Source organism: Alternaria metachromatica, assembly GCF_023757995.1.
Source record: "Alternaria metachromatica strain BMP 0045 chromosome Unknown scaffold_15, whole genome shotgun sequence".
Lineage (NCBI taxonomy): Eukaryota > Fungi > Ascomycota > Dothideomycetes > Pleosporales > Pleosporaceae > Alternaria > Alternaria metachromatica.
Window position 1 is genome coordinate 144,766 of NW_026055506.1, and position 22,275 is coordinate 167,040.

At 52.5% G+C, this 22,275-nt stretch overlaps 9 protein-coding genes across 9 annotated transcripts; 3 read left to right on the plus strand and 6 right to left on the minus strand.

Annotated features, from left to right (window-relative positions):
- Nucleotides 1-562: 562 nt before the first annotated feature.
- J4E83_006594 (uncharacterized protein) lies at nt 563-4,398 on the minus strand (the record flags this gene model as incomplete). Its single annotated transcript, XM_049333505.1, has 4 exons — nt 563-1,225; nt 1,281-3,119; nt 3,174-4,068; nt 4,133-4,398. 4 exons carry the CDS (start codon nt 4,396-4,398, stop codon nt 563-565), a joined length of 3,663 nt encoding a protein of 1,220 aa, XP_049187227.1.
- Nucleotides 4,399-5,166: 768 nt separating this feature from the next.
- J4E83_006595 (uncharacterized protein) lies at nt 5,167-5,838 on the minus strand (the record flags this gene model as incomplete). Its single annotated transcript, XM_049333506.1, has 2 exons — nt 5,167-5,646; nt 5,704-5,838. 2 exons carry the CDS (start codon nt 5,836-5,838, stop codon nt 5,167-5,169), a joined length of 615 nt encoding a protein of 204 aa, XP_049187228.1.
- A 1,961-nt stretch (nt 5,839-7,799) lies between these two features.
- Nucleotides 7,800-10,334, minus strand: J4E83_006596 (uncharacterized protein; the record flags this gene model as incomplete). The annotated part of the gene is made up of 6 exons (XM_049333507.1): nt 7,800-7,860; nt 7,915-9,868; nt 9,927-9,993; nt 10,054-10,130; nt 10,187-10,204; nt 10,253-10,334. 6 exons carry the CDS (start codon nt 10,332-10,334, stop codon nt 7,800-7,802), a joined length of 2,259 nt encoding a protein of 752 aa, XP_049187229.1.
- Nucleotides 10,335-10,912: 578 nt separating this feature from the next.
- SEM1 (26S proteasome complex subunit) lies at nt 10,913-11,284 on the plus strand (the record flags this gene model as incomplete). Its single annotated transcript, XM_049333508.1, has 3 exons — nt 10,913-11,057; nt 11,107-11,209; nt 11,257-11,284. 3 exons carry the CDS (start codon nt 10,913-10,915, stop codon nt 11,282-11,284), a joined length of 276 nt encoding a protein of 91 aa, XP_049187230.1.
- Nucleotides 11,285-11,542: 258 nt separating this feature from the next.
- On the minus strand, nt 11,543-12,904 carry PGK1 (phosphoglycerate kinase; the record flags this gene model as incomplete). Its single annotated transcript, XM_049333509.1, has 3 exons — nt 11,543-12,309; nt 12,358-12,778; nt 12,839-12,904. The coding sequence occupies 3 exons, from the start codon at nt 12,902-12,904 to the stop codon at nt 11,543-11,545; spliced, it is 1,254 nt and encodes a 417-aa protein (XP_049187231.1).
- A 701-nt stretch (nt 12,905-13,605) lies between these two features.
- J4E83_006599 (uncharacterized protein) lies at nt 13,606-14,465 on the minus strand (the record flags this gene model as incomplete). The annotated part of the gene is made up of 3 exons (XM_049333510.1): nt 13,606-13,677; nt 13,726-14,244; nt 14,382-14,465. 3 exons carry the CDS (start codon nt 14,463-14,465, stop codon nt 13,606-13,608), a joined length of 675 nt encoding a protein of 224 aa, XP_049187232.1.
- Nucleotides 14,466-15,204: 739 nt separating this feature from the next.
- Nucleotides 15,205-17,078, minus strand: J4E83_006600 (uncharacterized protein; the record flags this gene model as incomplete). Its single annotated transcript, XM_049333511.1, has 4 exons — nt 15,205-15,361; nt 15,413-16,520; nt 16,569-16,835; nt 16,895-17,078. 4 exons carry the CDS (start codon nt 17,076-17,078, stop codon nt 15,205-15,207), a joined length of 1,716 nt encoding a protein of 571 aa, XP_049187233.1.
- Nucleotides 17,079-17,261: 183 nt separating this feature from the next.
- Nucleotides 17,262-19,766, plus strand: J4E83_006601 (uncharacterized protein; the record flags this gene model as incomplete). The annotated part of the gene is made up of 3 exons (XM_049333512.1): nt 17,262-18,698; nt 18,749-19,576; nt 19,632-19,766. The coding sequence occupies 3 exons, from the start codon at nt 17,262-17,264 to the stop codon at nt 19,764-19,766; spliced, it is 2,400 nt and encodes a 799-aa protein (XP_049187234.1).
- Nucleotides 19,767-20,783: 1,017 nt separating this feature from the next.
- Nucleotides 20,784-22,265, plus strand: J4E83_006602 (uncharacterized protein; the record flags this gene model as incomplete). The annotated part of the gene is made up of 4 exons (XM_049333513.1): nt 20,784-21,113; nt 21,162-21,646; nt 21,699-22,072; nt 22,123-22,265. The coding sequence occupies 4 exons, from the start codon at nt 20,784-20,786 to the stop codon at nt 22,263-22,265; spliced, it is 1,332 nt and encodes a 443-aa protein (XP_049187235.1).
- Nucleotides 22,266-22,275: the final 10 nt, after the last annotated feature.

Below are 22,275 nucleotides of genomic sequence, written 5' to 3' on the forward strand. Positions count from 1 at the left end.
AAGTTTTCCTATCCGTGTTGTTTCCCGCGGTATTTCCTTTCGCTTCTGTCGCCTCCCCGTCACTGGATGGGTGGTGTTTTCGCGCTTCTGTCCTTATGTTTCATCGCCGGTGTGCAGTCTCCCCCTTGTGGTTTTCGATTGACTCCGCCTGGTGCAGGTGGTAATGTGGTGTTGTTCGTTTCTGATGCACTCATAGTTGCGGAGAGCTTTCGTGCTGAAGTCTCCGGGATAGTCTCCTTATATATACATTTACACGATTCACGAATGACTCTTTGCCGCAGTGACTCTTGTGATGTTGTATGACTCAGCCTTGGCCAACTCAGACTGTGGCGATAGTGACTGTTGCCTATGACTCCCACTAACGCATGCAGATTAGAGTTGTACTCAAAATCGGTTACCAGTGCTGTGATTCTGACTATTTGAAGTCGTGCATAAAGCCTTAGCCTCAGTCGCCCACAAACTCAACCACTTGGTATCCGCCCTTTTCCCGAATGCTAGCTGCTTGCATGCTAGTTTCCATATCGCATGACCATCCCCGGCTTTGTAGCCACGTCAAGACTGCCTAGATCCACAGCGGATCTACGTCAACATCCTCAACTTCACCACCTCCAGCCTTGCCTGCAGCCCCGCCTTCTTTGTGTGCTTCCTTGCGCAGCTCGACAACGCTACCCACTGGCTTGCGTCCCGTAACGAGCATCGAGATGTGGTAGAGTAGGTCGTCAGGGCCTAAGACTTTGAGGTTCTTGCCCTCTACGGCCTTGTCGTCTGCTGGTAGGAGCTCGTCGTTGTACAGGACGAAGTCGCCTAAGACGTGGCTACCTGCCTCGTCATCCTCGTCCCCTTGATCTTTCGGACCCCAAACCTCAAGGTCCAGCTGGGTGAGCAGGTTGGGTAGATTCTTCAGAATCATGCTTGAGTCCTGCTTGCTGTTGAACGTGTCCTTCGTCAAGAGAGTTATGTGACGAATCCATGGGCTAGGTTGACCCCGGCGCTTCACACGCCCAACCTCCTGAGCCCTGATTGATTCGTTCGGCGGGGGTTCGTATTCGATAGTAGTACGGCACATTGTCTGCATATTCAAACCCGAGCAAGACACCAGATAGGAGCAGATGAGTACCGCTACTAAGTGAGGGTCGTTGTTGAAGTCATTCAAGATTTTATCTTGCTCGGTCTGACTCAGATCGGTGCGGAGTTGGAACGCGGAGAATTTAAGGAGCAGTAGGACCTGTAGCCACGTATTAGCCTCTGTCTACCACACAGTTGCAACGAACAAAGCTTACCTGTTGGAGCCATTCGGCCTGAGCCGGATTGCTCACCCAAATCAAGACCTTTTCCTGCCTAAGCACCACAATTTCGGCGAGGATTCCCAAAAGCTTCCTCAGTTTAGGCGCTCCCTGGCAATGCCAATGAAGAATCTGCTGGACGTCTGCTTCGATGTGTGTGTGCTTGTCGACCGGAATTTGCTGATCAATGGGCACACGCAGGCGCTTTTGGCCTGAGCGCATATCTTTGAGTATGGTGAGAGCCGTCATCTTTTTCTTGCGCTTAGCGGCCAACTTTGCGGCTTTGTAGCTGTCGTCAAGGAGGTATTTGAACCCAAGCCACGAGCTCAGTAGGCATAGCTTTCTGTAAGTCGTGGTGTTCCACTCCACGTTCTTCTTCGAAGCTGTCTTTGCGAAGAGCGTCTCTGAGGTCTTCGCTACCGCTGCATCGTAAAATGCTCGTTCGGCTGCATTGAACTCACAGTCGTACACCAAACGCTGCACAGCGGGAAGAGCGGCTCGCAGGGGTACACCGTTGATCTCGGAGGAATGAGTGCGGCGGAGCATAATCTTCCTTAGGACTTGTGACATCTTGGATCCCTGCTCAGCCATTGTAGGCGATACTATGGGGTTGAAGATGTACTTTACCATGGCCTCCTGACAGTACTTGAGAGGGGCACGCCGATCATCATCCGCCACAGTGTAGGGGTTGAACTTTATTAGAATTGAGTCGAGCGGGCAAGTGCCACCCATAACGAAGACTGGGCTGGCTGGTTTGGCGAAGTCAGCATCGACGAAGCCGAGGGAGCGGAGGTAGTTCTCGTCTTGTAGAGCTGGGTTCTGGAGGAACTCCATCAACCCACAATACTCTTTTAGACCGTTGAACGTAGGGGTACCTGTTAGTATGTGTCTATACGTGGCGCCAAGATGGTTGATAGCCCATCCAATCTCGTCCGATTGAAGGCGAATTTGGTGACCCTCGTCGAGTATAATCCTGTGGATCATACCATACATCTGATGGGGGCAATTGACATCAATGCTCTTGTAGGAAACGCCTTCCGACGTCAGTTCTGCAGCGGCCTCTTTCTTGCTGATCCTTCGCTCTTTCGCGCGCTTGTCAACCAGCCAGTTCCATTGTACCTTTGGGCCGTGGCGAACAGCCCAGGTAGAGTAGCTGGTCAGGATGATGGTATCCGCATTGCACTCCTCACCGTTGAAAATGTCGTGGCTACGGGTGAGCCTGGCGGCCTTGCCTTTACCTTTGAGGTAGTAGACGTTGGGGTTCGCCGACTTCTTGGAAGGGCCGTAGTACACAAGGATTCTGAAGCGCTCTGTGAACTTGCAGATTTCCTCGAGCCACTGGGCAATCAGGTTTTGCGGCATAATGATTAGCGTTGGGCGCGCTTCGGGTACCTCCTCGCCATCTGCAAGCTTCTTCCGGCGTTCGTTCGAGCGGAATAGTAAGAGCCCGAGTGTTTCGAGGGTCTTTCCAAGGCCGCAATCTTCTGCGCATAGACCTCCATTTACACAGCCTTCTTCGAAGTCGACCATAGCGTTGATGCCGGTGGGTTGGTGAGCATCTAGGAAAATGTGCTTCATGAAACCTTCCATTCTTGGCTTCTCAGGGTTTGGGATACCCAGCCTGTCGCAGGCTTCCTCGTGATTCTGCCGTTGATACGCTGGGTTGTCTGTCCACTTCGTCTGTTCTCGGTAGGCTTGAATTTCCTCGGCAGTAATGGTCCTCAGCTTCGTCAGAGGTGGACCTCCGATTTCTGTGTTGTCGTTCCCTTCATTCAGCTCTTGATTGAGAGTGCTGAGTGTGGTCCCATTGATCGATTCTATCATGTCGTGAGAGTACTAAGCACAGTTAGTTAGAGATGGGTGATGATAATTTTCGTGGCTACAGCTTACCTGAAGTGCCTGTACGGCCTCTGATGCTTCAGCTTCCTGGACCTCGTTGCCTCCAAGAATGAGGACCATGTTGTGCAGGTCGACGCTATGTTGCTCTTTGCTCTCCACAAGCGACAGATTGTATCTCCAAAGGCGGCACTTGAGGTCTATTTCTGTAGCCTCAAGGCTTACAGCTTCCTCTACCATAATGGTGTACAGTTCTTGTCGGTTTTCGGCTGTTGGGGCTTCGGGTACACCTTCGGGGGCGGGCACCTCCTGCGGCCCAACTTCTTCGTGCTCTTCTTTGAGGACGATGTCCTCGGTTTCTAGCGAGAACCTCACCACCACATCGTCCTGCGCTGCATGGTTTTGCGCATCCTCGAAAGACATTCCTTTCGTGGCTACAAGAGCCTTGCGCCGCTGCTTGTGGGTACTTAGATCGAAACGTCGGTTTATCTCTTGCCAGAAGCCGTCCAAGCTGTAGCCACAGAATGACTCAACGACAGTTGTAGTGGTGGCGGCGTTGGATGGCAGATCGGAAGGCTGACCTTTGGTCCACTTAACGACAGCCATACCAAGCTGTGGATCAGGCTGCTCAGCGTCGGGCTCAGCGTCGGGCTCAGCGTCGGACTCAGCGTCGGACTGATCTGATTGAGGTTTGGCGGATCGTGCGGCGCTTGTCTTTGACTTCTTCTTCTGCGATTTAGTGGTGGTCTTGGATCCTCTGGCGCGCTCTCGCTTCGCAAACAAAACATAATGGTATGCTGTTTGGGTCAACGTCTTGTTCTCCAAGCGCGAGCCGTAGAAACACCCTTCACGATCGACCTTGTTTTCTTTAACAAGCCAGTGTGTCAGCCAGGCATGCCAATCAATCTCATCCTCGTACTCGGGGAAACGTGACTCCTTGTCAAACCTCCTGCAGAGGTAGGGGTACGAAGTCAGTATATGTCTCACATGCACTTCGTACAGTCAGAACTTACCTGCGACCGTTTTTCTCTCCTTCTCTGATCCAGGCATACAGATTGTCGAAGTCGGCGACTTTCTTTCCAGGCCTGAAGAGGTCGGTGTTAAGAAACTTGCTAACAAAGATATCCCAATACGGCTTAACAAACGATGATTGCCGCCATTCCTCAAATGCTGCCTCCGTGTCAAAGCAACCGAAAGAGGCGATGACCTTGCTCTTGTCCTCGTATGGCCTGCGCTTACGCTGTCGCTTCTTAGAAGAGGAGGAACCGCCTCTCGCCATTCTAGCTAGTCCTGGCTGTGAGCTTGCAGGAGATGCCCAGGTGTGCGGTGGCTACTTGTGAGGAAGCACTGCTCGATGTGCGCGAAGTTGCCCAGGTGTGCGGTGGCTACTTGTGAGGAAGCACTGCTCGATGTGCGCGAAGTTGCCCAGGTGTGCGGTGGCTACCTGTGTGAGGAAGGTGTCGTTGAACGGTAGTCAGCTACCTGTGAGGAAGGTGTCGTTGAAGAGTAGTCACTGCTCGCGCGAAGATTTGCGGTGGCTGCCTGCGGTAAAAGCGGTCTGTGCCCTGCAAACGAGGCAGTGTTTGCACCACAACACTGCGATGACGTAGCCGTGTAGAGCTTCGAGCCAGCTTCACCGTGAGTTAATCTTTCCCGGGCGGTGGCCGCCGATTTATCACGCTCTGTTACTATATGAAACGTCTCACGTGATTCAAGAAAACCTTGGAAGTACTGAACACTGTGGAGCCTACTTTGATGTCAGGCTACCTTATTTGGATGTTTACGTATTGATGTAGGCTCTAGGGTGTTCAGAATATTCCTTGAATGCGCAGCTTCGGATAGCCTGTGTCATGGCGTTGGAGAATTGCTTGAGTACCTAACGATAGGTATCGTCGGCTTTGGGAACTGTGACTTGCATTTCTTCCGGAAGACCCTTACGGATCTGGGTTGCTCACAGATCTCTCAGAATTCGGCGAGCATCGCCATTCTTTTCACGGAACTCATTTAGTTTCTTAATCTTGTAGTCTAGCTAATAAGCGAATCTAAGCTATGACGTTAATAGGCATAGTTTTCGGTATGTCGTGGTGCTCCAGGTGACAGCGGATCCGCTCTTGCGAAAGAGAACAGACGAACTATCCGCATACGCTGCGTCGTATTGTTGACGTTCCTGAGGGCTATACTCGCATTCGAACACCATGCGTTGGACGCTTGGCAGATCTTTGTCGAGTCTTCTTCCGTTCAGTGTGGATGCGTAGCTTCTCCGGACCATGAGACCCTTGAAAGCATTGATGATGCGAGCGCCTTGTTCCGTGCTGGTGATACCCTTACGCTTCTTGGGGAAGGCCCAAACATTGAGAGCCTCCTGGCTGAACTTGAGAATAGCTATTGGATCGGTGGCTGTGATGTCCGTGATCTCGGAGAGCGGCGGGCCTGCGGGCATGTCTGGATCGTCGTCATGGTCGATCTCTGAGTCTCTGGGGTTGCGATCGGATAGTAAGTTGCTGAGTTCGTTGAGTTGATGGGTGTACTGTGGTAGGTTAGCAAAGGTGAAGTCAAAGGTGAGAGAAGCTACCGTTAAACTTACTCTGATAGCTTGCTCGGCATGTCTCCCTTCATGCCCTCTCTCACCTATGTTCAGAGTGATGTGCTTGACCGGAACGTCTCGGAGGCTCTTGGACTCAGACTTCATCAAGTGATAATTCCACAGCCTGACTTTCATATCGAACTTGTTGGCGTGTTTATCCGAAGCCTCTGACACTAAGGTTCTATTCACGATAATAATAGAAGCGGGCTGACGCGACTCTGCTGCTGTGGTCAAAGGGAAGCGGTAGCTGGTACTGCTCTTGCATAGATCAAACGACGAGGTTCTTCAATACCTCGTCGAAAGCCTCCCAGTTTCAAAGTACGGTGACGGAGACATTCATGTTTTGTGTTTCGTACGTAACGCCAGAAAGCACCCTGGAGGTACTCGCTGATATTCCCGTTGATGCGCTCATGTCAACATGGAGTATGTATACGCCTGGAGTACACACGAAGGCGCAGACAAAAAGGAACAGACTCTTTGTATCTGCCTAGGTGTCTCCCCAAGAAAACTGTTGTCATACGCAGGTGCTGGGATATATCGCGTAACAGCCTTATAATAGCTGTGCATTGCTGTGGATTTGTCAGAGTAGCTCTCTAAACGTCTGTTATACTAAGCGAAGTTTTATACCGCGTGGCAGCGTCGTAGCAGCTTTAGGCTTCCCCTCCACGGGTCCGCTCAGCCATATACAAGCATTATACCAGCGGATTAGTAGTTAGGTAGGGCACTAGATAGAGATACCTAAGCTCATCACATCCCCCAAAGGAATAGCAAGCTAGGACAGCAAGCATGCACGATGGCTTGCCAATCGTCGGAAGGGCAATTCTTGCGCATCACGTCGCCAGAACCGCGTCACCACCTACCAACACATCCCCTGTACTACACCGCTGCTCAAACTGCACAACAAGACAGCTCCCATCACTGGGAATAAACAAAAGTATGTCCCAGGACAATCTACATCAGCGCCTTGCCTTCCATCGAGCTTTCAAGTTTACTATGGCCATCACAGGCGACATACAGGCAACATACAGGCAGCGAATGAGGCTAGCATTAAGCCTGTGCTTATCTTAGTGGGTCTGGATGGATGAGCCTGCGACGTGAGGATGCTTTTGCCCTAGCTACAGACCTCAGCACTCCAGTTCGAGTTGGTGATCCACCTCCAAAAGCTTCAGTACGGCATGACGAATCGCTTCTCCGAGGTACATGGTGATATTTACTGGTGGACATGCCATACTCAATTAATTCTGGAGGCCCTGGAGAGAGGCTCTGGCCGACGAGCTTATGGCAGCATGAAAGCTCCTCTAATCCGGAAAGGACGTCTCCTTCGGCGTGGCATGCGGCCGAAACTTCGTCAACACAGCCTCGCGATTTCCGACTAAGGGCAGACTCATTAGCGCCTCTTATTCCACCGCACGCCAACGTAAGAAAAAGCTGAACAGCCTGGAGCCTACATTAACGCTGGGTCACCGCCTTTGCAAGATTTTGGCTTAATGTAGCCTGCAGAGCTGTTCAGTGTTTGTCTTGTATGAGGTGACCGGGCTTTCAAGTTCAATACGTGCGGCCGCCCCACATGCAAAAAAAAACTTTATCAACACCACAAAAAACTTCAAAAACATACAACAGCGGGGATTCGCTAGTGGTCACCCACCTAACTACTAATCCGCCGGTACAATGCTTGTATATGGCTGAGCGGACGGGAAGCCTAATTCTCATTGTCCTATGGTCGTATGTGAAGGAACAGGCATTTCTGGAGTTTATAAAGTGAAAACGGCGACGGGCAACCATCACAGGCGACAGGCCTACGCGAGGAACTCCGTCCATTCCTATGGTCGTATGTGAAAGGATGGGTGAGTAATAGTGTATACGACAAAGCATGTGAGTCCTTGGAGGCGTCGGGATTGCAATGGTAAAGTGGTACCTGAGATTGTGCCTCCTCACTCACTATAGTAGTCTATAGAGCATAAACGAAGCTAGTTTGAGCATAGTCACAGGGAATGTAATAATGCAAAGCCTTTCCCCTACTCTACCGTGTTTCTCTACCTCTATACCATCTATGTGTGTTCCCCTCTTACCCAACAACCACCACCTCAACGACCCTTCTAACACTGCACCCCAAACTTCCTTAACGTCTCCTTACCCGTTGTAATTTTCATACCAATCCTACCCAAAAGTTAGCATTCAACACATAACACATCGCATAGACCATCGACATACCTAGCATCCAAATCAAACCCACCCATCTTCGTAACCTCATCCAACCAATCCTTACACTGCACCAGCATCTGCGGATTCTTCTCCGGATGCCCGGCCGCATCAGCCTCGCGCCAGATATTCGCGGCCATCTCGTAGCGCGCACAAGGCGCAGTCCAGTTATCTTTGAAGTTACCTGTGATAAGCAATTTATCAACAGGCAGGACTTCTTTCTCTAGGATGGCCTTGGCTTCAGCTGTTTGGTCCATGTTACGGAGAGTAGCAGCGCGCAAGACGTGGAGAATGGATTTCTCGTCTACGCCCTCCTTGTCCCAGTGCGGGTTGGCCGGTGATTCGCTCCAGGCCAGGTTGGCGAGGGAGACTTGGAGGTGGTCGTCTCGCATGCGCTTGTATCCGTTCCAGAAGTAGATCATTTCCTCGAGTGGAGAGACGCCGACGGCGTCGACGATGTCGCAGTTCCATTCCTTGGCGCGTGCTTCCCATTTCTGGATTTTGCGCGCGACGAAGATGTCGAAGGGTAGTTGGCGGGCCATGAACCTCTTCTTTCCGACGTTTGGCATGACTTTCTTCATGTACTCCTCTGCTTTCACACCGTATTCCTTTGCTTTGGTCGGGTCGGTCGTCTTGTGTTTTCGGTAGAGTTCGACGTATGAGGCAGCGATGATGTGGTAATATAGGGCGTGGGACCAGTTGTTGAGGCCAATGCACTTCTCGAAAGCGAAAGCGGTAGCTTCGTAGTCGTGCATGTACATGTTATTCAAACTGCGCTCAAACCATGTCAGGGCTTCCAGCTGTTTTAGCTTTGACTCGCCTACTTCGTGCATGAATTGAACAGCCTCTTCCAACTTCTTGTCAGAGGCGAGCATCCTGGACTCCTCAAGTAGCCAGAGATGACTCTTGGGATACCTTGCGCGCATATAGCGGAGCAAAGCCAGACACCGTTCCTTCGGGTATGCTCCTTCGCCCTTGGTAGGAAGTATATCGCAGAAGTTGGTGAAGCCATTGATGTATCCCATGAGCACAACTCCAGCCATGGCACCGTGGATGTTGTGGAACTTAGTCGCTTGCCACAGCATTCGCATTCCTCTCTCCCTATCACCCTTGAAGCCAACGATCTTAAGCAATCCAGCGAAAGACGGCGGGATGAACGAGAGGATAAGTAACAGCATGCCGAAGCAAAAGTTGGATCCGGAGAGGATAAAAACATCGACAGGGTGGTTGCTGAATGACGCGATATCTGCATCAGCATCACCCTCATCGTTCAAGGTAAGCTTCTCAAAATATTCGATAGCGTCTGGTAGCGAGTTGGATGGGTTTTCGTTCGTGGTAGGAAGCCCTGGTGCCGAACTTGCCGCGACATCCACCTTCTTTTGAGCATTGTCTAGCTGGACAGTAGCACCCTTGTCAGCGGCGACGTTCAGATGCCCCATGTATTCCACAGGCGTTTCACCGCCAGTGTGATCTTCTGGAGCGTCCACGAAGTCGACATCGTCATCGTCGTCATCTGTGGCCTTCTTCGCTGCTGGTCCAGTCACTGTAGTATTCTGCTTCAGACTAGAAGTCGACGCTGCAGCGGACTGTCCGGTAGACGTAGGACCCTGGGAGCTCTTCAGAGCACTGCTTGCCACATTTGATCGAACCGAGCCCTTTGAAGAGGGGCGCGATCCCACCGAGTTGACGCTACTCGTGCTCCTTTCTGCCAGAAACTTTTTCTCATTCTCCATCACACCCTCCAGCGCAAGGTATGCTTTTCTTAATTTGTAGAAACTCTTGATGGCCTCCGTCAAGCTCTCGTTGAGCACACCGACAACAGCACTCATCAGCTGTGCTTCTGCCTGACAAACCGCATACTCGGTGCCTGGAGGGTATATGGGCGATTTATACGCGTTCGGATCTTTGCTAACACGGCGTTGGTGTTCGTAAGCGGAGTTCTCGGCCACTGATAGGGCATTGGCAGCTGTCGACCATGTCAGTCACTGCATCTCCTTGACATCATGTTGAATATGCGATCAGACCTTCGCGTACGATTTCCGGCTCGAAACCCAACGTCGCCCGTATGAAGACACACACACCCGCTCCGAGCTACACGATATAAGACTAGAACCGAAGTATGGGCCCAAGGGCTGGAAGGTAGGTGTGTACCTGATGGAATGGACTCGATCCTTTGCTAAGGTGTGCTTCGGCGCTTTCGATATCATCGGCCATGATATAGGTGACGGCTGTGCTCGCGTGTGATTAGACTTGTCTGCGCCACTGTATTGGGTGGAGTTCGTACCGCTCATGGCATCCTCAACTGTGTTGTATTAGTACCTGCCTGACCTATGCATGCTTTTGAACTTACTCTGTGCCATTTCGCTCAAGGAATCTAAGCTCTTCGAATGCCCAGGCGTATGGCCCTTGAGCCAACCGCCGACTTTGAACATGCTGGATAAATAATCCCGCGCCGCGGAAAGACTGGTCGAAAAAAGGTTAACCAGAAGAGGCCGAGAAAGAGAGACACGAGAAAGATCGAATGAAGAGAGGTAGTAAGTATATTCAAATCTCAGCGTAAAGCGGATACGCCAGCTAAGACACTGAGCGCGTGTCTAGACACCTACTAAAGCCCACCAGACGGGCGGTGCTTACAGCTTCGTCCGGCTACTCGGAGCTAAAGTACGTGTACGTCATGTTCATTATCCGTACTTTACCCTCCAATGCACTCCATGTCCTCCTTGAAAAGAATGAATGAGGTGCAACGGCGACAGCAAAGCACCACCATGAATCACATGGAACTTTCTCGGAGCCAAGCAGTAATCTCGACGGACTCGTACCCCGCGAACCCAGTTGCCAGGTGCACCACGTGACGTCGCGCTAAGCCTTGCGGACAATCGCCGCCGCCGCTCCTCCGCTGTTAGAGCCGCATCACCAAAGCTCACCAAAGCCACAACACTGCGCAATCACAACTCGACTCACCCAGCCGTACCACAATACATCGCCGATCGCATCTCCCGAAACCGCCACAATGTCCGGCTCAGCACAAGGCAGCAACGATATGAAGAAGGCCGTCGTCAACGACTCAAAGAACGGCGAGCAACCACTGGCGCCCGAGAAGAAGCCCGCAACACAGCTAGAGGAGGATGACGAGTTTGAGGACTTTCCTGTAGAGGGTATGTTGGATGTGGTCAAAGGGGATTCATCAAGCTAACGTGTGTACAGACTGGACTGAGGAGGAGACACAAATCCCCAACGGCAACACACATCTCTGGGAAGAGAGCTGGGACGATGATGACACGAATGACGACTTTGCGGTTCAGCTGAGGTAGGACACTTATCTACTGGAAATGTACAGGCGCTAACAACAACCAGGGAGGAGCTTAAGAAGCTGGGCAAATGAGCGATACTTATAGTCGACACGAACAGACGCGATTCGAACGGAAGACATGACGACCCTTCAAACGAATGAGAACATGGCAAGCTCGAGACACATACGTGGTTGAAAAGGCGAGCCCAAAGAATCCACGCATCACGTCAAAGGCCACGAGGTGGAATGCGGTATCTTTATTGAACCGAAAAGAGCTATAGCTACAATCATAACTTCGAAGATATACCTTCCCTCATCTTGAGCTGCCGTTCACTTCTATGAGTGACTGGTTTACTTACTTGACAGGGCGGATACGCCGGGCAGGTCCTTGCCCTCGAGCAGCTCGAGCGACGCACCACCACCAGTCGAGACGTGGGACAGCTTGTCTTCTACGCCGTACTTGGCAGCCACAGTAGCTGTGTCACCACCACCGATGATGACAATCTTGCCGCTCTGCGCAGCATCAACAGCAGCATCGAGTGTCGCCTTTGTGCCCTTGGCGAACTTCTCAAACTCGAATACACCGGCGGGACCGTTCCAGAGGATGGTTTGCGCCTCGCCAATGGCCTCCTTGTACAGCTTGATGGACTTGTCACCACAGTCGAGACCCATCCAGCCATCTGGAATACCGTCCTTGTCCTCAGCGTAGCCAGTGTTGGCATCCTTGTCGAACTTGTCGGCGGTGATGTAGTCGACGGGCAGGACAATCTTGACGTTGTTCTTCTTCGCCTTCTCAACAAGGTCTTTGACGGTCTTGCTGCCGGCTTCGTCGAACAAGCTGTCACCGATCTTGACGCCCTCGAGTGTCTTCTTAAAGGTGAATGACATGCCTCCGCAGATGATGAGGCTGTTGACCTTGCCGAGCAGGTTGTCGATCAGCTGGATCTTGTCGGAGACCTTGGCACCACCGAGGATGGCGAGGAAGGGGCGCTTGGGCTCTTCGAGCGCTTGCGCAAAGTAGTCGAGCTCCTTCTTGACGAGGAAGCCAGACGCCTTTTGTGGGAGGTCGACGCCGACCATGGAGCTGTGTGCGCGGTGGGCAGTGCCGAAGGCATCGTCTGTAATCCGTCAGTATGCTACTTGTACAAATCGCCGAGGACACCCACTGATGTAAATATCACCAAGAGCAGTCAAGCCCTTCCTGAACTCCTCGACCTTGCTCTTGTCAACCTTCTGCTTCTTGCCCTCGTCATCCTTGTAGCTGCCCTCCTCCTCGGCATGGAAGCGCAGGTTCTCCAGTAGGATGACCTGGCCGCCGCTAGCGCCGTTAACGGTGTCCTCGACCGACTTGCCGACGCAGTCGTCTGTGAAGGTCACGCTCTTGCCGAGGAGCTTCTCGAGTTCGGGAACAACCGGCTTGAGACTGTACTTTGCGTTTGGCTTTCCGTCTGGGCGGCCGAGATGCGACATGAGGATGACGGCCTTGGCGCCATTGTCGACAGCGTGCTTGATTGTGGGGAGAGCGCCGACTATGCGCTGGTTGTTGGTGATGTTCTTGTCGGAGTCGAGAGGGACGTTGAAGTCGACCTGGTGTGTCGCGATTAGATTTGTGTTCGTGCTTCACACATAAGTCCTGGATATACTCACTCGGATGAGGACGCGCTTGCCCTTCAGGTCGACGTCGGCGATTGACAGCTTGTTAGAGAGAGACATGGTGGGTGTATAGTAGTACTGTGATGGTGTGAGTATAATGAAGTTCTAGTCGCATCAATCGAAGGATACAACTGCCAGCTATATACCTCAGGTAAAGGTCCACTTACGTCAATGAGTTGGAGAAAGGAAGAAGCGTGGGAGGTGTTCAATGTTTGTTGTCGAGCTTCAGATCGTCATGGGCAGGCTTGGTGGGGTGTAGCGGGGCAATCCACGGGTTCTCCTGCATGCAAAGCTTCGCGCTCCTTATCGAACCACAAAAAAGCAAGTTGACGTGACCGGACTAGAGAAATTAGCTGATGTAAAACACATTTTGCTGCCCGCGCGTCTTGGGGCTTGACAAAGTGGGCAGCCAAGGTCGACATCCCCCGCGGCCGAGAGTACTCAGTGGTGTTCGGGTATCGTTGCAACGCGTCTTGCATGATCTCTCCACATGGAGAGACTTGGTAAAACACACAATCCAAGCATACACGCAAGGCGAACAATATTTGTGCATGATGATAGTTTCATTCTGTATCAAATTCAAGACTGTACATAACACATCGACCGTATCAAAGCCAACTAACCTGACGCCGTCCAAATGCCCAACCAAACATGCTAACGCGCGAGACGCTCAAGGGGAATCATCCGATGCCACCATGACCCGAACTTATGTGTACGTATGATATTTAAACATGGGAATTCGTTCGCATAATTTGATAGGCTTAGGCTTCGTCGGCCGAGTTCGTCAAAGAGAGGTAAGCTGTCCAAGCAATACCCACGGTAGATACAAATGGCTGGCATATGTTAGTCGCTGGACTTACAACCTGAAGCAAAGAACTTACAATCTGGAATTGGATGGGCATAACTCGGAAGTTGATGAGCTGCACAGCCGGCCAGACCATGTAGTTGGCCTTGAGCGCAGGCACGTATACGTCCTGGAACTTGCGTTGCACAGCACGCTTACCACCACCCTCGGCAACAGTCATGAAGGTGAAAAAGGCAGCCAGACCAGCTGGAGCGAACAAAAACTGATCAAAAGCCACGCGCTTGAGTGCTGGCAACCATGTCGCAGTCTTTGAAACGGGGAAAGTCCTGGACAGGAAGCCGAACCACCTGTGTTGAATTGGCGACATGAGGAAACCGTAGGACATGAATCTCGTGGTTCGCTCGAAATCGAAAGGCGGGGGGAGTATCTTCGAGTCGGGGATAAGGTCGTTCTCGTTGAACGGGTTCCGTCTGTCGAGCTCGTGGATTTCAATCGCCAGGAAGTCGTCCTTGCCTGGGCCGCCCTTCTTGCGTACTGCGCGCTCCCGCACGGCGGTGAGCGTCTGGGCTACTGTGTCCGCGATACCACCCAACACCTGCAGATGGTGTTAGCCTCCCTATTTCGTCATGTCTAAGATATGTCGGGTTCGGCGCAGAAGTCGCAACATGCGGTGTGGCGGTCGCGCGCCATGCCACTCGATGCGCATGGCGTTTATAGCAAGGGAGCACATACGGCGTTGGTGATCATCGTGGTGAGAACTGGACGCGCCGCATAGTACTGGTTGTACTTGCGCGTGAGCATGCTGACGGCCGCCATTTGGAGCAGGAATACTATCGAATGCAGCAGCGGCTGGAAATAATTAGTCGACCATCAAACAGTATCAGGACGGGTGGCTCACAATCTTCCCGTATATCCAGCGGCTGTTTAGCTGGTAAAGCAGTCTGTGTCTGGTGCTGTTCATGTTTAGTATGGGTCCTGTGAAAAGCTCTAGGTGTAGCGTTGCTCGAAGATCGCGATGACGTTGATGAAACGTAGCCGCAGGCCCGTGTGCGGCTATAAGTGGTCCTATCTGTTGCGGCTCAAAAGCGCGATAAGGAAATAGGGCAGGCGACAATACTATCGTGATTAAGAGCGGTTCGTGGTAGGAAGTGTAGCAGAGACATGCGATGTGCAGCCGCAGCCCAGGGTTCAGTGCGGAGGTGCTGCAACAGTGGCGAGAGTTTCACGCCGGGACCAATGACGAGTTTCAGACATCAAGCGACGGCTGGCATCAGCCTAGTTCCGCGCGCCTATGGCTCGTACTATCGAGCTATGTCCAAGACGTAAAGTTGGGAGCCCGGATGTCTAGCACTTTCTCGTGGACCAAATCCGGTGGTGGCATCTGTGCCCCACTCTGCTGAGCGCCTGCTGAGCTCCACAGTGTGTCTCGCGTCACAAGCACGACCCCGTCCATGGTCTACTACAAGTAACGGTGCAACATAAAAAGGAGGAACACTATCTGCATCGCACGCTTCGTTGAATAAAGATAGTCTAAGCTATAGGAAGTGTTGCGAGCTCACGAGGCTACAGCAACAATACTTGGTAAATCATGAATATCGACAGCTTCGTTGCTGACCAGATCAACGACTCGTATCGATTCCACGAACAATACTCCTGCTGAAAGCGCAAGAAACTTGAGGTCGGCCGTGTAGCAGGAGCCGGGTGAGAGTTGCCTGATCATGTTAGCCATTCGTTCTATGACCCTTCTGCTTAATCCGACTTACCCGAGCCGTATGTCGGTTGTCAAGCAGATCAAGTCCGCTGTATCGGTCCTCGCACTCTTTTGCTTAGCGTACACGACATTTTCGTCAACGACCGCCGTTCCAAACAACTCTTTCTTGTCCGCTCGAGGACCGCCTACAGAAGAGACGGATGGATGCGACTTGTGCTTCCCCGAGTCTCTCGGTCTTTTCGCGATGACCAGAACTGCCAGCCTTCGCGTTTTGTCCGATCGGTTGACTATAAACACATCCCACGTGAAGATCTCGCCAACCTTGACACTAGGCGGCCCAGACACTGTCAGGGTGACATTGACGTCGTTGTGGGAAGCATCCTGTTCGGGTTGATCTTGGGCATCTTGAGTGACAAGGGCGTCGGGATTGGCTGCGTTCGCGCTCTGTGTTGTAGAGCTACTCGGCCGACTAGCCCTGGCCAAGTTGAGCGCCTGTTCTGACGGAAAGTCAACGGGTGTCTTCCACTCGATAGCAATGTCTGGGTGGCAATGATCGGACATTGTGACATTTGCCTCAACATTCAACGTTAAGTAATGACCCTTGCTCCCGAGTGCTGGTGTTCCATCGGTACCAATATCAGGCCGGATCTTGTACAGAAACGTTAGCTGATCACCAGGTTTGTGGCTCGTCGTGGTATCCAGCTCTTCGTTCAACTCTTGAACCTTGCCTCCATGCAAAGCCAGGCTGACCTTTTTGATTCTGACGTCGTAGGTAGCGAACTGAGCGACTTCCAGATCTAGAGAGGCCATTAAAGACAGGTCGCTTATTGATGCTTGAATCCTCGAATAACGTATCCTCCATATCAAAGGCGGCAGCACACGAAATAGTGGTCTTTGTCCGTTTCGAATCGGTCGAGCCATTTCCTTTGCAGCAGGGGCAGTTGGAGTGACCTTGCTGATACGCATTGCTGAGAGTCGTGGATGGACACCGACAAGAGCGGGATCATTCTCGAATGACTGCAGCAGGTTTAAGGGTGTGGGTACGCCGCTTGGGAGATAGTCATCCTCTGACGCGTCTTTTTGAGGCTTTTCTTCTGGCTTGAAGGAGGCCGTGGGTTGGAAGTACACTGCAGGCTTATGAAATCTGCCTTGTGGGCGAGCTGCTGTTGATTAGATACGATCTATGAGAGATTGGCTGATTGTCTCACCTATGAAAACATCCACCTTCCAGATAACATAGGTATGAGCACTGTCCCCTTCACCATGGTTGACAACCGTAGGTTCATCTGTGTGATTGATGGTACCTGAGAAGATGACTTCTTTGGGAGGCGTAGCTTTTGGATCTTGATCAGACGGAGGAACCGTACTGAACGCAAAAGCCTCGACATTGATCACCAGTCTTGCAAGATATGACTTCAAGGTTGCTTCGTCCAGTAGTGGTGTTTGGAAAACAACATATACGGCTAGGAGTTCATCTAAAGGCCTGTGCATGAGTAAGAGACGTGCTAATTTTACGGGACTGTTGGGGACGTACCGAGAAGTAGCACATTTCGTTGTGCTAGGAACGGCAATATGGAACCATTGTCGTCTGCTGCACCATCCCAAGAGTCGATCTCGCTCTTGATGTCGATGTCGGAACTCGCAGGCACCACAGCTTCCAGCACTGAGCTCTCGGCAAACTCGATGCTCCTGCGTGGTATCACCTCGTCGTCTGCCATGATTTCCACAGGACTATCGAGGTGAAGGTAGATGTGAAGGAACACGTGAATGTGGTGCCTGAACTAGGGGTCCTGCTGTCGCGCTACTCAAACCGTCCGTGCGCGAACAAGTTCCACAACTTCTTTGCAGACAAGCGTCCTGACTTTGCCCATCCCCACGCGCAACCATCGACAACCGGCGCAATGAACGGCCCACCCTACGCGCCGCCAATGGCTCAAGCTTCTGTATGGTCAGTCGCGACAGCAGCCGATGGCAAGGAGTACTACTTCAACAAAGCCACCAACCAAACCACGTGGGAAAAGCCCGACGAGCTCAAGGACGATGTAGAGGTACTTGATCTCATGATCATTCGACAGCGAGACACTACTGACGCTAAGAAGCGCGCAATTCCCGGCACCGGCTGGACTGCGCACGTAGCAAACGGCAAGCGATACTACGCAAAGACTGGCACGAGCGAGACGACGTGGGAGATTCCCGAAGTCGTCCAGAAGAAGATCGACGAGTACAGGCAGAGCCTGCAGAACCAGCGCCCGCCCCCTGCCGGTCCTGCGGGATGGCCAACGGGACCAGCCTCGAACGCGCCTTCATACGACAACAGACGCCCCGAACGCGACGAGTACCGCCCCGACCGACACGACCGCCGCGATGACCGTGACCGTGATCGCGAGCGCGACCGTGAATCTGGCTTTGGCGGCGACCGCCCCAACATCAGCTTCACGACCGGCACCGAGCTGCAGTTTTCCACTCCGCAGGAAGCCGAGGCTGCTTTCATGAAGGTGCTCAGGCAGATGAAGGTGCAGCCCGACTGGACCTGGCAGCAGGCCGTCCGCGCCGGTATCCACGATCCCAACTGGCGCGCCATTCCCGAGCCGGAGAAGCGCGAGGAGGCCTTCAAGAAGTACTGCGAAGACTTGCGCGCCCAAGAGAAGCACAAGGAGCAGGATCGCCAGGCCAAGCTACGATCCGACTTCACCGCCATGCTGCGCTCGCACCCCGAGATCAAGTACTACACACGCTGGAAGACTGCTCTGCCCATCATCGAAGAGGAAACCATCTTCCGCTCAGCCAAGGACGACAACGAGAGAAGGGCTCTGTTCGAAGAATACATCATCTCTTTGAAGAAGGCGCACGAAGAGGAAGAGGCAGAGAGCAGGCGCTCTGCACTCGACGAGGTCATGGGTCTGCTGAAGGGCTTGGACCTGGAGCCGTTCACGCGTTGGCAGGCAGCTGAAGAAAAGTTGGAGCAGAACAACGAGTTCAACAGCGAGAAGTTCGAAACTTTGACTCGAATGGATGTCTTGAACCAATTCGAGAAGCACATCAGGCAGCTCCAGCGCGAGCACAACGATAAAGTCCAAGCTGAGCGACGCAAGAAGCACCGCGTCGAGCGCAAGAACCGTGATGCTTTCCTCGAGCTTCTAGACGAGCTTAGGAGGAACGGTCTGCTTCGCGCTGGTACCAAGTGGAAGGACATTCACAGTCATATCGAGAACGAACCGCGCTACACGGCCATGCTTGGGCAGGGCGGATCCTCGCCACTCGATCTGTTCCGTGATGCTCTGGAGGAGGAAGAGGGCAAGTTCCGCACTCTGCGCCGAAGGGCGCTTGATGTACTAGAGGTATGTTGACCCCCAACTCCCCACTAGAACTGGACTAACTGTGCTACTAGCAACAACGCTTCGAGGTTACCACGTCGACCCCTGTGGAAGACTTCCTTAACGTTATGCGAAAAGATCCTCGCACCGCTGATATTGACGAACAGTCCATGCATAGCATATACAACTACGTCCTTGCGAAGGTCAAGAAGCGCGAGGAGCAAGACCGCCAAGACGAAGAGTACAACGAGCGCTCCACTGTGGACAAGCTTCGGTCAGTCATCAAGCATCTTGATCCGCCGGTGTCGCTGTCAGACACCTGGGAAGTGGTACGTCCCCGCGTTGAAAAGACAGACGAGTATCGCGCACTGAAATCAGATACCCTCCGCGAATCGGCTTTCGACAAGTTCATGTCCCGCTTGAAGGAGAAGGAGAGCGATCGCAGAGACCGAAGCAGGCGCGATGGCCGTGACCGTAGTAGGGACAGGCGTGACCGAGATCGTGAGTATCGCAATGGTCATTCTGACTCCCATCGTCGTCATCGTACACGAACCCGCTCACCTGAACATGACCCGTATGCTGCAGAGCGCCGTCGTGCGGTGCAGGACAGGGAGGCGCGCTACAGGAACAACGACAGTACAGGCTTGTCTCCTCCCCCGCGCCGTGAGCGCCGAGACGACGATCGTTACGAGCGTTCTCGTCGCAGCCCTGGCGGTGATCACTACGTCCGTGAGCGTCGCGAGCGAGAGGCCGAACGCGAGCGATCCTATGTCAGCAGGGCCGATCCTCGTGAGGCCACTGTCAGTCTGCTAGACTACGGCGACAGCGGTGGTCGCACGTCATCAGCTCGACGCCGTCGGGAAAGCGACGAGAGCTCTTCCAAACGCGATCGTGAGACAAAGGTCCGCAAAATTACGCCCCATATATATTGAGAACACGACACTAACCTCGTCACAGCGTGCTCGCTACTCTCCACGCCCTGACCGCAAGTCCAAGACGCCTGTTCCTGAGGCAGCCAGCACCATCAAGAAGGAAGAAGAAGACCGCGCCCTCCGCAGTGGAAGCGAGGAAGGTGAAATTGAGGAGGATTAGAAGTTCTCGCTGATACACCCGTCTCGTAGGATACAGGCGACTTTGCACCTTCCACAGTCAGTCAACAACTGGAAATACATGTGAGTAAGTTACGGTACCTTGTTTCTCTGACATTCATTCGATTACTCGGCTACATTACCACTACACCCTTAGCTTGAGAGTATGTACCATAATCACCTCGTAGAGTGCGTTAAAAAAGAACAGCTAGAATACCAGCAGTTTCTACGATCTTTGAACTACCATATGTTTGATGTACGTTCTGATATCAGCAGCAATGGTCTGCTTCGATGACGATGAAAAGTATTAGTATTCGAGAGTCGATGCTCATGCTGTGCGAAGTGATTGTAGTCGTGTCCATTCAGCATACTCCAGATTCTATTCGACTGGTATCCCAATCCGGAATTTGGATGTTGACTCGACACAGCATGTGCTACACTGGAGTGAGAAATGGCATAAACTGGGGCTGAATTCTATGTTGTACGCAATGCGTGCCAGTTTGACATGATATAATTTCCGTGCTTGTCGATGGAGGTTGCAGCATCCGATAACTGTATTCTGGAGGCATTCAAGCCTACCTACATACCTGGACATTGTCAATCGTTGTGCAAATGACCTGTGGTAACTCTGCAGACGCCTGCAATCGACGGCTTTTGGCAACCTGCCTGATTCGGACTACATACCAAACAGCGCGCAACACCAATATCCAAGTCTTCGGAAGCGAAGTTCGTATGTAAGCGCAGACCAAAATAGTCTGTCCTTTTGTCCCTCTAGTGTTGATTGCAACTGCCTAGATTTCTCAGGCCAAGGAGCGTGGCTTGCGCCTCGATCTGGTAGTCGTCGGTTCATGACATGTCAGAAGCGTGTAATTCTGGCGAACCTCGGCTGGCCTGAAGCTACCCCGGACTCCACTTCTCCTCTCCATATACCGAGCGCAACACCATCATGTAGCCTACACGCAGCAGAGCCTTGTCGCTCACACCCTTTACTCTATCTTCGGCTCGCCTCGACAACATCGCCATGTCTTCCACAGCTTTCGTGCCGTTCTCCGAACCGCCCTACATCGTCGGCCTACCATCCCCATACTACAAGGAGACGCATCTGAGATGGCAGAAAGCGTGTCGCAAATTCGTGGACGAGCATCTCCTGGAGAATTCTCTGGCATGGGACACGGAAGAGACTGTGCCCGAGCATGTCTTTGAGACGTTCGCGAAAGCAGGCATGCTGCTGCCGACACTACCGGCTCCGTTGCCGGTGGAATGGTTGAAGAAGCTAGGGATCCACGACATCCTGGGTGTCGTCAAGGTCGAGGAATGGGATTACATTCATACCATGATCTACGCCGATGAGGTAGGATTTCCCAATACCCAGTTTGAGCGCAACTAACAGCAGCACCAGATGGCGCGAACTGGCCTCGCAGGACCGGCTGGTTCTCTTACCACAGGCATGTCCTTCGGTGTGCCGCCCATTATCAAATACGGCAGCAAACAGCTCCAAGAGCGCTACCTTCCCGAACTCCTCACCGGCAAGAAGCGAACTTGCATTGCCATTACCGAACCCGAAGCCGGATCAGACGTCGCAAACATTACAACGACCGCTACCAAGACACCCGATGGCAAACACTACATCGTCAACGGAACCAAGAAGTGGATCACCAACGGAATTTGGTCGAGCTACTCTTCAATGGCCGTTAGGACTGGCGGCCCTGGGCCTACAGGTCTCTCCATGTTGGTCGTGCCTTTGAAAGGAAACCCAGGAGTAAACATGCGCCGATTGAAGGTTGGCGGTCAAGTCAGTGCAGGAACGACCTTCATAGAACTTGACGATGTCAAAGTCCCAGTGGAGAATCTCATCGGAGAAGAGGGTATGGGCATGAAGTACATGTAAGATAACAACAGTCTCAAGAAGTACTCCAGCTAACGGCAAACTTCACAGCATGACCAACTTCAACCACGAACGGCTCAGCATCGCCATCGGCGCAACCCGTCAAGCGCGTGTCGCCCTCTCCGCCGCAATGGAATACGTCCTCAAGCGCGAAGCCTTTGGCAAACCCCTCGTCGAGCAACCCGTCGTACGCCACCGCCTGGCGAAAGCTGGTGCTCTGCTAGAGTCACAATGGGCTTGGGTCGAGCAATTCGTATACCAAATGGTGCACCTACCGAAGGCGTCAGCAGACATCGAATTGGGTGGCCTCACCGCCATGGTCAAAGCACAGAGTGGCATCGTTTTGAACGAATGCGCACAAACGGCACAATTGCTATTTGGTGGAAATGGATACACAAAGAGTGGGCAGGGAGAGTTGATTGAGAGTGAGTATTGCAAGTATCGGAATTACAGGCAGTAACTAACATGTTCTTAGGGATATACCGCGAGGTTCCAGGCATAAGGATACCAGGTGGTGCAGAGGATGTCATGCTGGACTTGGGTGTAAGACAGCTTGTTAAAAATTTCAAAAATAAAACTAAGGCTATGGAGAGGCCGAAGGGATCATCGAAGCTCTAGATGTGGTACA